The 14,446-nt window shown below is 39.6% G+C and overlaps 2 protein-coding genes across 2 annotated transcripts in view; one reads left to right on the top strand and one right to left on the bottom strand.

Moving 5' to 3' along the window:
• Positions 1-309: 309 nt before the first annotated feature.
• Positions 310-2,971, bottom strand: mycbp (MYC binding protein). The gene is made up of 5 exons (XM_008292886.1): positions 2,838-2,971; positions 2,461-2,533; positions 2,272-2,320; positions 646-775; positions 310-558 (listed from the first exon to the last, which is right to left on the bottom strand). The coding sequence occupies exons 1-5, from the start codon at positions 2,850-2,852 to the stop codon at positions 514-516; spliced, it is 312 nt and encodes a 103-aa protein (XP_008291108.1). The 5' UTR covers positions 2,853-2,971; the 3' UTR covers positions 310-513.
• A 746-nt stretch (positions 2,972-3,717) lies between these two features.
• LOC103365447 (sialin) overlaps positions 3,718-14,446 on the top strand; it is an 18,123-nt gene continuing 7,394 nt past the window's right edge. Inside the window, exons 1-6 of the mRNA XM_008292883.1 lie at positions 3,718-3,887; positions 8,039-8,194; positions 10,346-10,563; positions 10,644-10,877; positions 12,604-12,778; positions 13,814-13,932. Coding sequence (XP_008291105.1) covers positions 8,110-8,194; positions 10,346-10,563; positions 10,644-10,877; positions 12,604-12,778; positions 13,814-13,932 — 831 coding nt within the window. The 5' untranslated portion in view covers positions 3,718-3,887; positions 8,039-8,109. The remainder of the gene's footprint in view (positions 3,888-8,038; positions 8,195-10,345; positions 10,564-10,643; positions 10,878-12,603; positions 12,779-13,813; positions 13,933-14,446) is intronic.

The following is a 14,446-nucleotide window of genomic DNA, read 5'->3' as shown; positions in this document are numbered from 1 at the left end:
CAATGCGCTGTTATGTAACCAGATCATTTTAAATCAGTAACTCTGTCTGCATTAATTTGTTCCGACATTAAACATAAAAAACACTCAGTTCTATCTGACTTTAATTTCTCCTCATTCAGACACAGGAGCAGCAACGTCTGAATTTGTGTTTTTGTATGAAAGATATTTTTTTACTTGATGTTCAGTCAGTCAGTTGATATCAGTTTGGTTTGTCCCTTTAAACCTTAATATTTATGGCTGATGAGCGGCCACGTTTGTAAGCAGGATGTAGTTATTTTTATGATTTTAAGGCATAAAGAGAACAAGAGATGCTGCGAAAACATTTTTATTTATGAGAAAACTAAAGTTTCTTCTCAATATACATAACAAAAACTAACAGTGATTTTGTGTTCACTGTACACTCAATATCGTGTAATAAACATTTACAAACTCTACAAAAAAATTCTCACATTAAATGTTTTTCTGATTTACTTTTTTTTTTTTTGTACCCCAAAAGGCAACAACAAAACCTCTTTACTCCGCTGCTCCTTCATCTGGTGACGGTTCGTACTGCATCAGCTGAAACAGGAGATTAAACACCAGGTTAGAAGCTGCAGTAACAGGGGGAATTCTGTATTTTTGTGAATTTAAACAGCAGCGTCTCACCCTGTTCTTCAGCTCTTTGTTCTCCTCCATGAGCAGGTTGAACTTCTGCTGTAGATCAGCCAGCTCCAGTCGAAGAGCCTCAGCGTCCACCGGCTCCGAACCAGACGCCCCGAGGTGAAGCTTTATGAAGCTGTGCTCGAGGTTAAGGTCAACGTGTGCTTTCAGTTCAGCCTAGAGTAATGTCTAATTTTGGGACAGCGACACAGGATCGAGCTTTGTAATGAAACTATCAAAAAACAGTCATTGCGGAGCTTCTCATTCTGAGCACACAGACGATTTAGTTTGTGATTCACTGACACTTCTGCAAGAAAACAAAAGCTGTGGCTCAAGAAAATGTCCAGTGAATTAGACACTTCCTGGCCAATACACATGCAATGAAAATCAAGTTTTCTACTTTGTTAACATGTCTTTTATGCTGTTTTTTGTATGCTAAAAGACACATGGCTGAGTACTTGACCTTGAAACTGCAGTGTACTGATGACAGTCTTAAAAACACACAAACTTCTGGTGTTTTTCACATCACAAACCTAAAGAACCAATCCTGTTGACCTGTTAGATTAAACTTTCTGTATCATTGTTCTTCTCAACAAGCTTTGAACATGAATGTTTAAATTACTCCAATATTACAACTTGAGTTGTAACTATATTCAAGCAAAGGCAAATGTGCAAAGCTACTTCTAAGCAATTTTATGTCCAGAATGGAATATTTTCATTAAAAAAAAATAGAAATATGTGACTTTGATATGCAGAGATGCGTTTTTTTGACATTAAATCTGCAACCAGAGAGGGTTGCTTCTTAAATTACAGATTTCAAAATATATTTTGCAGCTAAATAGGTATTTTTGTCCCCAGCCAAACAGGTTAACCCGGGGGTGTCGACATCCGGTCCTCGAGGGCCGCAATCCTGCATGTTTTAGATGTGTCCTTCTTCCAACACACCTGATTTACATGATCAGGATCGTTATCAGACTTCTGCAGAGCTTGATGATGAGCTGATCATTTGAATCAGGTGTGTTGGAAGAGGGAAACATCTAAAACATGCAGGATTGCGGCCCTCGAGGACCACAGTTCGACACCCCTGGGTTAAACATACTAGAAAAACTTACTATACTTCATATTCATAGTCTTACAAATGTCGCAGTGATTTTCATCTGCAGGACACCAGGAACAGGACTGTCTCCGTAGCGATGGAGAGATTTGGTACGCATGCTGTAAACACTTTCAGGATGTTTTGACTTTTGTTAATCCACAGCCATTGTTGCAATTTGTCTTTTAACTGCATCTAATGTGAAAAAAATTGAAAACATCTTCAAAACTGCCATAGATTCTAAGGTTAAAATACTTGTAGAAAAGCCTGAGTCTTACCCATATCTGTTTGCATGGACCAGAACTCTCACCTGCACAGGTTCCTCAGGGGTCTAACTCAAAGCTCATACATGACATTTGGTTGTCCTTACAGTGACTAAAACGTTAGACATTACTTGGCCAAAGCATTGCAAGTTAACCAAATATTAAAGCTGTTTTATTGCACAAACAGCATCTCCTTTGTTTTGATGATGTGGGAACCTTTTTTTTTTTTTTAACCACTTTAATGTCTGCACAGCTGTATGCGTAAGAAAAGGATACTCCAGTGCATTGCTAGGTTTGTCAGTCTCCTCATAAAGTGCCACTAAAACTGCAAAAGAGGAACAAAAAGTTGATGAAACAATACTGCAGGGCTATCAATAAAAACTAAACACATGTGGGAGGTTAACAACATGTATTGGTGTCACACTAACAGCTCAAACGTAGTATATTAATTTCCAGTCCACTCACCGCTGGTTATAGTGTCGAGCACTCCAGACTTCTCAAGATATCTTCTAAACTGCTCTCGCTTCGATTCTGAGGCCTGAAACATAAGTAGTTGAGTTTGTAGCACATGTCTGACAGGTTTCACCAGCTGGCAAAATATTTACAATACTTAGTGTCTTAATTCTTGTTTGTATGTGGACAAAACACCTCCGCAGACAGTAAAATACAGAAGCCTGAGCCTGTGGTGCGTTCACTGCCTGCTGCTGTACCATACAAACAAGCCGGGGCTCCATGGCTATGATGCTAGCTAGTTAGCACACGCTTCGTAACGCTTCGTAAACTGAACTGTAACACGGAAAACTCAACAAACAGTTATATAAAGCACCTCCAAAAATACTTACTCTATAATGGGCCATGACTGCGACTATAGCAGTGTTATTTTCGCTTGCTGAAACTGTGTGACACGTTAATTAACTCGGACTAATGGCAGCTGGTTGTCTTTCCTCCAATCCACACAACTGAAGGCGAGTCCGTTGCCATAACAACACATGGACGCGGTCATGGGTATGCGGAAATGATTTTTTTTTAACTCAAAAAATGGTAAATAAACAGTTTTAAATAAGAAAACCACGAAACATATTGGAAAAGAAATATGGTGGGTTGTTTAATTTTTAATGATGTTTTTAGGTTTTTAAGAGAAGCGTTGCACTTGAAGGTAGCGAAACGGCGGACTCCCCGTTGCCAGATTTGGACGACAAAAATCAGAGCCTAGAATTTACTTTTTTTGTTCACAATATATAAATATAAGTAAGCCGAATTTGCTATTAGCAGATGCTCTTTGATTTATATTGCTGAAATTGTGATTTACTCGCCATTGTTTACTTTAAAACTGTGGAAAACTTAAAAATGTGATGATTCTCTGAGCGAGTCTGGAGTCATGAAGGGCCGACATTTACGGATTTTTAAATGCGTTTGTTTGTCATACATAAGAAATATAAGGCCATTTTTTAAAAATGTAGTATTGTACTGAATATAAAAATGTGCACTTCATGTCTTTGTGTTAATATTTGATGGAGTTATTTGTGTTTTAAAGCAGTACTGTTGAATTGACGGCAAATCTGGCAACACGGAAGGACCGGCCAGAATTTGGTCGCGTTCTTTGACGTCACATCCGTAGAACATATTTATAAAACATGAGAGCTCAACTCATTGGATGGCATGAAACGAGGCGTAGCCAACCCAGTCTGTTGTTTAGATCTACGCTTCCTCAAACCGCCTTGAAACAGATCTGCTCATATGACTGTTTGTTACTGAGGTGAAGAAAAACAGCTGCACTGCTCGTTTGTTTTTGTCGCCGGCTGGGATGTGACACAACATCTCCGGTTTTGAGTTTCTACTCCCCCAACGACGAATGTTAATTAAGTGTTTCTGATTTTTAAATCCTTCACAAGGTAAGCTGTATTTACCAAATACTCACACAAGTTATTGCTTTAAGTTTGTAGTAGCTAGTGCTGGTAAGTTTCCCAACATACTGTCTTGTGCTGACCTTTTTGTTGTTGTTGTTGTTGTTGTTGTTGTTGTTGTTGTTGTTGTATGTGTGTATTTGAACACGTCTAATACTTGAGACTAAACACACATTATTAAAACAATAATTAACAGAGAAGTGAGTGTTTTGCTAATTTAGCCTAGTTTAAATATTGTTAGTCTTATTGACAGCTTCGGTTACAGACATTTAACAGTAATAATAAAAACTAAAATTATGTAGCACCTCCCTTAAACAAAACAGGCATTAAAAATATTAATTTCTTTTTATTCTATGCAAATAATAGTTGCTTTTCTTTATTGAGACATACAAAGTGCTGTGGTGTCTTTTAATGGAGAAAGGGTTAGTGGATGAAATGTTTAATTAATTAAGTACCAATTATCCTCCAGTGACATCTGCTGGAGCAGGGGTGTCGTCCTCGAGGGCCGCAATCCTGCATGTTTTAGATGTTTCCCTTCTTCCAACACACCTGATTCAAATGATCAGCTCATCATCAAGCTCTGCAGAAGCCTGATAACTATCCTGATTATTTGAATCAGGTGTGTTGGAAGAGAGAAACATCTACAACATGCAGGATTGCGGCCCTCGAGGACCAGAGTTCGACACCCCTGTGCTGGAGGTTGAAGAGTTGCTCATTATAATTGTAATCCTGTAGTTTTTGTGTTCTTATTTTGACAAAATTACAGATTTTATACCATTACTTTAGGTTCTGGTGAAATGTGGTGGGCACTGTGCATTATCTTATACATTTAAAATGGAGCAAAGAACAAAAAAAACAAAAAACAAGTTGTCAGTTAATATATTTGTTTTAGAGGTTTCAGTGCTTATTCTACTGCGTCAGATAATACAACTTACAGTCATTGCTTTTTTTAACAAAGAGCATCCTTTTTCTATTGAGGAAGGATTTGTTCCTCCACTTTCTTCCGCAGCCCAAAGCTCACAACTGACCTTTTCAACCTCGAACTAGGACGCAGAAATGGGCATTTTAATAATACGCTAATTGTTCCAGAGCAGTGAAATGGGCTGTGATGATCTCATGACACACTCACACACAGATGCAGGCATTCGTCACATGCTGATGGCACATAGTGTTGTCATTTATATAAACCTGTTGAACAGACTGTCAGGGCGCCACGTAGCTCAGCATGTGTGACACATCCCATCAATATCTGTCAATAACTGATAATAAATGTAAGAAATTGCATGGTATGCCACATGACAGATCAATTTTGCACATCTCTATTGTAAATATGTTTATTTATGTTTGTTTTTTGCTGGACAAAAAAACTCTCACAAGCAATTTTCACGTTTTTCTGCCATTTTTTTTGTCAAAAAACCAGAAGGATACGAATCCATAATGAAAATAGTTGTTAGTTGCAGTGCTGACAAGCAAAATGGAGAGTTTCAAATTTCTTCACATAGTGAGAAAAAGTTTATGTGAGACATTACATAAAAAGACTTACGAGGAAATGAAGATACAGGCCAAATAAAGTTATAAAATCCAAAACCCAACCCGTGTAAAGATCGCACAAAATTAAGTAACGCCAGGTGAGAGCACAATATAATAAAAGCACTACACAAGCCACAATAAAAGAAAAATCATAATGCTTGTAAGCAGTACTGTTGACAGAACACTGACTAAGGAAAGTACAGACAACCTGGTTTGTGCGTTCACTAGTTAGTCATCGGTTCAGTCATTTAGAGCTAAAGGTGTTTTATCACAAAGCCAGTTCTTCCAGTTTGCCTTTTTCTCATGCACTGGGACACTTACGGTAAATTGCAGCCAAACAAACGAGGAAACAGCGTCTCATAATGCTGAAGTTTCTTTGTTTTTATAGCAATATTTAGTCCAATAAATATTAACTGATGTCAGCTTAATGATTTGCTTTTATTGTGTCATAAATTGTATGTCTTTAACTTTAGGACTGAAAAAATGTGCAGTTTGAAGATGCTACCTTGGACTTAAAGACATGATGATAATGAAATTTCACTTTTTTCCCCAAAGTGACGAAATTAAATCAAGTTAAATGTATTTATATTGTACTTTTTAAAAACAACCTGAAGTGACCAAAGTGCTGTACATCTTGCAAGACAATCATCAGCAAACATATGTGCAAAAAAAAAAACAAGCAGGATGGAAAAGAACGACTTTGAAAATCAAATCGAGGATGAAAACTCCAAAAATCTAATTCTAAAATGAAGTAAATATATAATACTGAAACATTAAGACCGCTAAGAGCAACCAAACACCATTTATCATGTGTGCAACTTGAGATTAGTCAAGAAAATAATCTGCAGATTCATTGCTCGTGAAAATAATCACCGTTGGCAAACTATTTGCACACATTTAAACTTAAAATCCAGCCACTCTGCTGTTTTTAAAGTCGTAAATAGGACTTCTTCTACCCAACAGGTCAGATGGTAAACATGTGAAGTCATTCACCGTCACTATAGTTACTCATTGATGTGAAACTGCCCCAGTGAAAACACTTTACATCACAGCTCAAATTATCGACCGTCTACAGTTTAAAATGCACAAAATCATCAGTCTACAAACAGGAAATTATGAAGGTTTTTTTTCCCCCACCAAAGCAGAACAGCAGCGAAAATGAGAAGTGAAACCGAGACCAGTGACTCAGATTTTATATCCCTGGTATTAAACCTGAACGAGGTCTGATTTCCAGATTCTGTGAAGGAAGTAAACCTTATATTTGTACGTCAGAAAGTCAAAGGGAGAACTGCTGGAAAATGTCTGAAAAGGGGATTTCTGTGTTGTCAAGTACATCCACAGGAGTCAAAGCCCCTCGTATCTCTCTGGATATTGAATATTTGATCAAAACATCAATGTTGAGCTTTTTAAACTTGTTTTTGAAGGCGTTTTGGTGATACGAGCACAGCCGTAGGTCAAGACACTTATGAGATATGAAGTCCAATAAGTCTTAGACAACATCTGCCGGTGGTTGGAGGGATCGATCACAGCCTTGGTGGTCGCTGAGCGTCTACTGTAAACAAAGTGTGAAAAGGATCAGTGTTCCCCTGCACAGACACCAGGGGAGATGAGCTTTAGCTGCCCTTTATCTTTCTCATTGATTGTATGGATATTATCTTAGTATCCACATCAGTTGTTTTTACCTTGACATGTTTCGACTGTCACTTCAGTCTTCCTCAGAAACGTCACTGACATCTTTGGTGAAGTGTCTTTATCAGCTGGTGGTTTCCTGGAGGCGTGACCTGCTGGCAATCTGTCTGAGTTGCCCGACAGGCCACGCCTCCTGCCGCCCGGTGGTCTCTGCAGGACAGCATGAATGCCCTCCGATCACAGTTCATGATGTCTTTGGCTCGCCTCCTTGATCCAATGTTTAAATTCAAAAATACTCACTCATTGTCTGGCAAAAAGAAACCTTATACCTATAATCAGAGTCAGCAAAATGAACCTAATCACGCTAATTATCCTTTAATTCAGGGTACCTGAGTACTACCACTACAGATTATTTTTACTTTCATTAAACTTTTTGAAAAGTAGTAAAAAAGAAAAACTTCCAAGGGGCTTCAAGACTTTTTATAGATACTGTAGGTGCATTTCCAGCTAGAAACGTTTGGAGGAACTAAGTGCATTTTACCAGTCTAAATTAGGTTCCAGTAAAATCCTTTTAGTCTCCAAAAACTCCTTGCTAGAGCGGTAGTCCTGTCTGAAAGGTCAGGAGCTCTGGAGTGGAGATTGCAGCACTCTGATAAATGATTCTCTTCTTTTTGTTCATTCATATTTGTGCACTTGATGTGTGCCAAGATGAAGACGTCTCAGCTCCTGACGAGTTGACAAGGTTCACCCAGCTGCTGGGTTTATATGTGATGCCCTCTAAACCTCATCATCAGCATCAGCTTTGGTGAAACATGTTGTGAAACCAGGAAGCATCAGTGCGATAGTCAGCATGTTATCAACCTGCTGTCTGTCAGGGTTTCAATAATAATCCAGACCTGCTGATGCGTCACATGACTTCGTATCTTCACTCACATCCTCTTTGTCGTTGTTTGTGTCTTTTTTTTCATGTCTGATAACAGATTTGCTCGACACCATGACTCACTGACATCCTTTTATAAACACTGAGTATCTTACGGGTCAGCCGGCCGCCATGCCGTCACCAAGTCGCTACTCCATCAACGAAGCGTCTTCGGACGGGAGCGAGGACAGCGAGCCGCTCATCCAGAACAATGCAGGTGAGTTTTGTTGCTGTCTGTGGGACAAAACTCTCACAAATTTGATGCAAACTTGAAGACAAAATGTTAATTCTTCTTGGAAAATAAGGTAGAAATGCAGTCTATTGATTATTTTTCATTTCTTGTTGGGTTTGGTGCTTTATTCTGCACAACATTATGAGAGATAGTTTCAAATGTGCCAGCACAAATTAAAGACTTTCCATTGTGCAGTTTGCAGAGCTGACACAGCGCTGTCCTTATTCAGTTTCCCACACATCAGCGCTTCTTGTGGTCAAAGATCACCTGTTGTGTAACACGTCTGACCAGCAGGTGGCCGCAGGTGAACTGAAAACACATGCTGCTGAAACAGAAACGAGTAAAAAATGATGTCTGACCTACGGTTTAACATAGAGGTTAGTTATGAGCCAGAATTTAAGGAATGTTCTGCAACGTTCTGCAAGCAAACGTTTAAGAAATGGTCAAGATGTGGACCCGCTTTAGTTATTCCGTGTATTTCGAGCTCTTTAGTTATGTTGGCAAACACACAACGTTGAGATGCTCAATTAAGTGTTTACATGAATAAAATGTGTAAATACAGAAGGGCTTTCTGAGGTATTCCTGGAAAAAAACATCTAATTTATTGGGTCAAAAGTTATTAAATGTAAAATGTTATATGACGTTAAATAAGTATCCCTCATAGAAACACCTGAACATTTGTACGATGCAGGCACATTTGTATTTTTCTGACTTTTTCTGCAACAAGTTGTAATTAAAAAAACAAGAACGTGAACACGCTTGATGCCAGAGCTATGAAAGTCTTCACATAACTTCTACGGCTTGTCCTGTGTACAATCCCAGTGGAGAGTTGTGGAGAACTTAGCCGATCTAACCTTATATATACGGGTCAGTCCACCTCAATTCACCACATGGCTCCCGCATGACCATCTCGGATTGGGTTAAAAAAAATTCAAGGATGGAGGATTATCATCAAGACGGTGTAAGCCCAAGTTTTAGGGTCATAACTGTCGTTTTTGCTACAAAAAATAATGAAAAATACATTCTTTTTGTAGTTTTTGCCAAATTTGTGACGAGAGCCTAACTTTGGATGACAATATGACAAGAAGTATTTCAGGTATAGACTTCAAATTTGAGAACACATTTCCCCTATATTAGAGGTGTTTAAATCCCACATTACAGCGTCCTCAGTACATAGCATATACTGAGATTCTATGGCCTGTTCAATGCAGGTTGTTTTCAAGTGACAGTAGAGATCCAAACAGATCTTGTGGTGCAGGCCGACCGTTGAGTCTGGAGGATTTTTGATTTTTTTTAACCATGACAGGGTAGGAACATTCTCTTTCAAACAACTTCAATCATGTGTTCGTATGACCCATCATTCATTGGCAAATGGTGCATAAAGTTAAGTAAAATAGTAATATTTACCATTTTTGAGGGTCAATATCTCAGAGGCTGTACGTGTCATCTTCATGAAATTGGGTGTATTGAAACATCTCATATTGGATTATATAACAAAAAGACTTCTATCATAAATCCTGTCTGTTTTATGGGTGCACAAAGGTGGTCACGGGTGTGACATTTATGACTCTAAAACTTGGGATTATGCCATCTTGATGATGATCCTCAATTTTTTTTCAACCGAATCAGAGACGGTCATGCAGGAAGATTTTCTGAAATCTGGGGAACTGATGTGCAACGATCCATATCTATGTAAACTAGTTTTAACAGGTGGCTGCTAAGAGCTTAAATATTAAAAGGCAGCCAAAGACAATCCTTTATTTTATCATTAACACACAGAGTAGAAAGAGAAGTGAGTTTAGACGTTATATTTGTTAGTCAGAGTTGTCTTTGTCCTGTGAAACCCTCCATCGTAACAAGTTTTCATGTTCATTAGGAAACAGCTTCTATCGGTATATTTATTTAGTAATCCAGCTTGTCTTTAGAATAAACTTTGTGTATAATAAATGAAGACGAAGTGCATAACTAGGGAGTCGTTGAGTTGCTCGTGAGTTCAGCTTTGGGGTAGAAGATGTTTGCCTGTGATGCAGTTGAAGCATCTTCCTGAAGGTAAAGAGTTTTTAAATAGTTTATTGATCAGAGTCGGGGGATTTTCCCAGCTCATACTAATGTAAATGTCTTATTTTACGCGGACAGTTCCTCGTCAGTGCTGCTCGGCCCGACTCAACCTCGCCATCCTCATGTTCTTCGGCTTCAGCGTCGTCTACGGTCTCCGGGTCAACCTCAGCGTCGCCATGGTAGCGATGGTCAACACGACGGACCCCCAGCCGACTGACAACACCTCAGTCGTCCACGCTTGTCCCCTGCCGTCGGGAGAAGACAACGCCAGCCAGAATTTCCAGCATCCTGATGGGGTGAAAGTGTATTTAGTCTTTAACATGAGACGATTTGGGATGTCGTCCAGCTCCTTAAACCTCCTTCTTTGGATCCTCAGACCCCTCAGTATCCCTGGGACTCGGAGACTCAGGGCTGGCTGCTGGGGGCCTTCTTCTTCGGATACCTGTGCACCCAGATCCTGGGCGGATACCTGGCCGGTCACTATGGGGGGAAAATCTTCCTGGGTCTGGGGGTGCTGGGCACGGCGGCCCTCACCCTCCTCACCCCTCTGGCTGCACAGTGGGGGTCCTACTGGCTGTTTGGACTGCGAGCATTGGAGGGTTTTGGAGAGGTAGGAGCACACAAACTGCAGTCTTGTTTATTTACCGTTTTTCCTCATAGATGTTGTAGACATTATGTCTTAGTGAAGCTTTACTGGCAGAATGACCACAGATATACAAAATCAGCATGTAAAATCTGCACATTTTTATCACTTCTTTGTGTTTTTTAGTCATTTATTAGGTAAATTAGTTCTGCTTTGAATCATACACAGCATTTCCTATCACAAAATTGTTGAGGTTTATCACTTCATAACGCTTTTTGGTGTCAGTATGTGAACTTTAGCCACGTTTTCACTGCAGGAACGTTCCCCAGGAATTATGAAACCTTTCAAGGAACTGTCCAAACGTCTAAATTAGCCTAAAAACAATTGTTGTTAAGCGCGTTGTATAGTCTGAAAGGTCGGGAACTTTGAGGCTGAGGGTTGCAGCACCAAACATTTCTGATTGTCTTGCAGCATTTAATTTCGGCCAGACCTTCTTATGCAACCAATAAGTCGTGTTTCTGTCATGTATTTTTCTGCACCTTTTGAAGTGTTGCATTGGAAACAGATTACGGCTACTTGCGGAAAGACAGGTAATGCACGTACTGGGAGATGAAAGCAGCTTTTCTGAATAACGTAGCGAACATTTAACTCACATGATGTATCAGTGGCTTCTTTCGTTGTCTTTGCCTCCAGACGGCGTAAAACATGTCCGATGAAAGCTGACATGAAAGTTTCGGTACAACTTCCTTCTCTTTAGTTGTCTCTGCATTAACTGTGTTACAGTTAATTTATCCACCATCTGATGACACTACACAGCCTAGTTTGTTCCTTCCAAAACAGTTAATGGAAACAAACCTAACTGACAAGTTTTCTGCACATTTACTGAACCGTTATATGAAAACACGGCGACAGTCAGTCGCCACAAGAACTCGTAAAATCTAACCACTTTACACTTAGCATTGCAGATGCTTAGAATCTACTGCTAGCCCTCGTCTCTCTCCGGTGTTGACTACAGCTCTCACCTGTTCCTCACTTTGTATTGCGTCATCTTCAGGCGGCTTTCCACTGCAGGAACTTGGAACAGGTGTGACGCGGTGCGAACAGTGACAATAATCCGCCTTTTCAGCCGTTCTGTTTACATTGTAGTGAAGGATGTAACCGATTCAACTTCAAAGTCAACATACGAGGGCATCACAACAACGACCAACACTAGTGATTGGACAAATCTGCAGCTCTGAGAGGACGTAGGGAACAGAACAATGGAGTCTGTTGTGTTTGTCTAGATGGTGAAGCTTACATGAGGCTGCTACTTGACAGAGACATCAGGAGGATAGAAAAAAGTTTAGCTAATCAGCATTGAGCCCTGGAGTATTTTCTCCCCCAAAAATGTCCCTGAAGAAGGTTCTAGGAGGGCGACTCTTGTCGTCAGAACATGTTGAGAGGGTTCTGGTCGCCTGAAAACTGCCCTCAAGTTCCTGCAGTAGGAAGCAGCTTATCGCACGGCCTACAGATGGAGAGCAGCAGTTTGTTGTACATATGTAAAGTCCCATTTTGCTTTTCTTTTTCTTAAATCAGCGGACCAACAAGCCTAAAGTCACAGATCTTCAGACCACGGCGGAAACACAGACAACCAGTATTCTGAACTTTCTATGTTTCAGCAACAGCCTCCCAGAAAGGAACTCATTTTAAAAATTCAAAAACCTAAAACATTGTTCTTATGGTGTTCCCTCTGACCGTCTCCGTGTTTCTTCAGGGCGTGACGTTCCCGGCCATGATGTCGATGTGGGCTCGCTGGGCTCCTCCTCTGGAGCGTTCCCGCCTCATGACCCTGTCGGGCTCCGGGGCCAACTTCGGGGCCTTCGTGGCGCTGCCGCTCACCGGCTACATCTGCCAGACGCTGGGTTGGCCGGCTGTCTTCTACCTCTGCGGTGAGCGAAGGAAACACACCCTAACTCAACCCTCTGAACCCCAAAACCAAATCCATACCATGTTTAATAAACCAACCAAAATTGCACCATTTATCAGATCAGAATAGTCGGATTTTCAACTTTGAGACGGTCCTTGAACTTCTCATCTCTTGGAATTGTGATGTTTAATCGAAACCACTTTATTGTACGAGCATCATTTAAATATTCACCAAAAATAAACCAAATTCTGTATAAAACAAAATATTTTTTTCTTCCTGGTGCAACTATGAAGCCTTTAGTGACTCGACTGTGCCCGACAGTCATTTGATCAAAATTCTATGACTTTTCAGCTGAACTGCAGGCAAGTGAGACAAATATGCCAACAAATGAAACTTAGAAAACTATCTATAGTAATAAAGTTCTTTTTTTTCATTATTACTAAGACCTATTGGCACTTGAAGAAATGTTGTCCATGTTGATTCCAGGTTTATATATTTATATATATATATTTGCAGAATAAATAAAGATATTCAACTTTCCTTTTTTTTTTTTAATGAATTATAGCATTTTAACTTTGTTGTTCTGCACATTTCTGAGTTCTTTCTCCTTTTTTATGATTGTTCTGTTTCCATAGTGGTGCAGGACTTTATTTTGCAGTGAAAAATGAGCCCACAGTGACGAAAATAATGCAGAAAAAAAACAACACAGAAACTGCTGCTGTGGATTCAGAGGGTTAAATAGAAATATAAATCTTGGCCTTTCTTAGTGATTGCTGCCACCGTGCAACAGTGAAGTTACGTTTTGCTCTATTTGACAAACAAAAATAAGTTTATAGTCATTTGTAGATAATTCAGGCGACGCAAAAGCCCTTTAGACACATTTATGTATATATTACAGCATTTTTTTTCTCTTTCGTTTATGACTTTTACTTTGACTGGGTCCTCGGAAACGTCGTCCTGCTCTTTACACGACACATTTACAGTGATTTTATTTTTCTTTCACGACGCTCAACTTTCACCGCTAACCTGTCTTGTAATTGTTCACCGGCTCTTTCAGGGGGCGCTGGATGCCTCTGGTCATTCTTTTGGTTCATGTTTGTGTCGGACGACCCTCGAACTCACCCTCGAATCAGTGAAGAGGAGAGAGATTACATCGTCAACTCCATCGGATCTCAGGTACACGTGAAACATTGACAGGTTTTTTATCCTCTTTGACTCTCATGTTCCTCAATGTGTCGCTTCAAGTTTTCTAAACAGAAGGTTGTCTTGACAAAGTGAGTAGTGGTGAATATGACATCCTGTCTGCCACCTGTGAAATAAACCCTCTGCTTGTTTATAACCTTAAAAACAGTTTTCAGTCTTGTATAGAAACACAACATATTGGAAAATATCAGTATGTTCCCCGTGCTGACATTTACTATGAAATGTTATTTGTGGTTTTTCCGTCTCAAATCATCAGGCTCCTTCTGCTCGACCAACTCTGACTTGCTGAAAACTATTTGATTTATAAACTACAGATATTTAAAATGGTATCTGACATTTATTTATTTATTGAAATTTGTTTTTTTTTTAAATTGGCAGTATGTTTCTCTGAAGATTGAAATTTGACGCTGTTTGAACGACAATATCTCAGGAAGTATTAACTTCTACCTCTTAAGACCACATGCGTGAACATCACATTTTGGGTTAT

This window comes from Stegastes partitus, unplaced genomic scaffold (assembly GCF_000690725.1).
Source record: "Stegastes partitus isolate 25-593 unplaced genomic scaffold, Stegastes_partitus-1.0.2 Scaffold841, whole genome shotgun sequence".
Classification (NCBI taxonomy): Eukaryota; Metazoa; Chordata; class Actinopteri; family Pomacentridae; genus Stegastes; species Stegastes partitus.
The sequence above is the reverse complement of the archived record's forward strand: the minus strand, read 5'-3'. Positions and strand labels throughout refer to the sequence as shown.

Bases quoted from the DNA above. Each gene is read 5' to 3' on its own strand.
- mycbp (XM_008292886.1), bottom strand. The intron at 2,321-2,460 runs GTGAGTGGACTG...CCTCTTTTGCAG, and splicing joins GCTCGACACTATAACCAGCG to TTTTAGTGGCACTTTATGAG. The intron at 776-2,271 runs GTATCCTTTTCT...CCTCGAGCACAG, and splicing joins AAACCTAGCAATGCACTGGA to CTTCATAAAGCTTCACCTCG.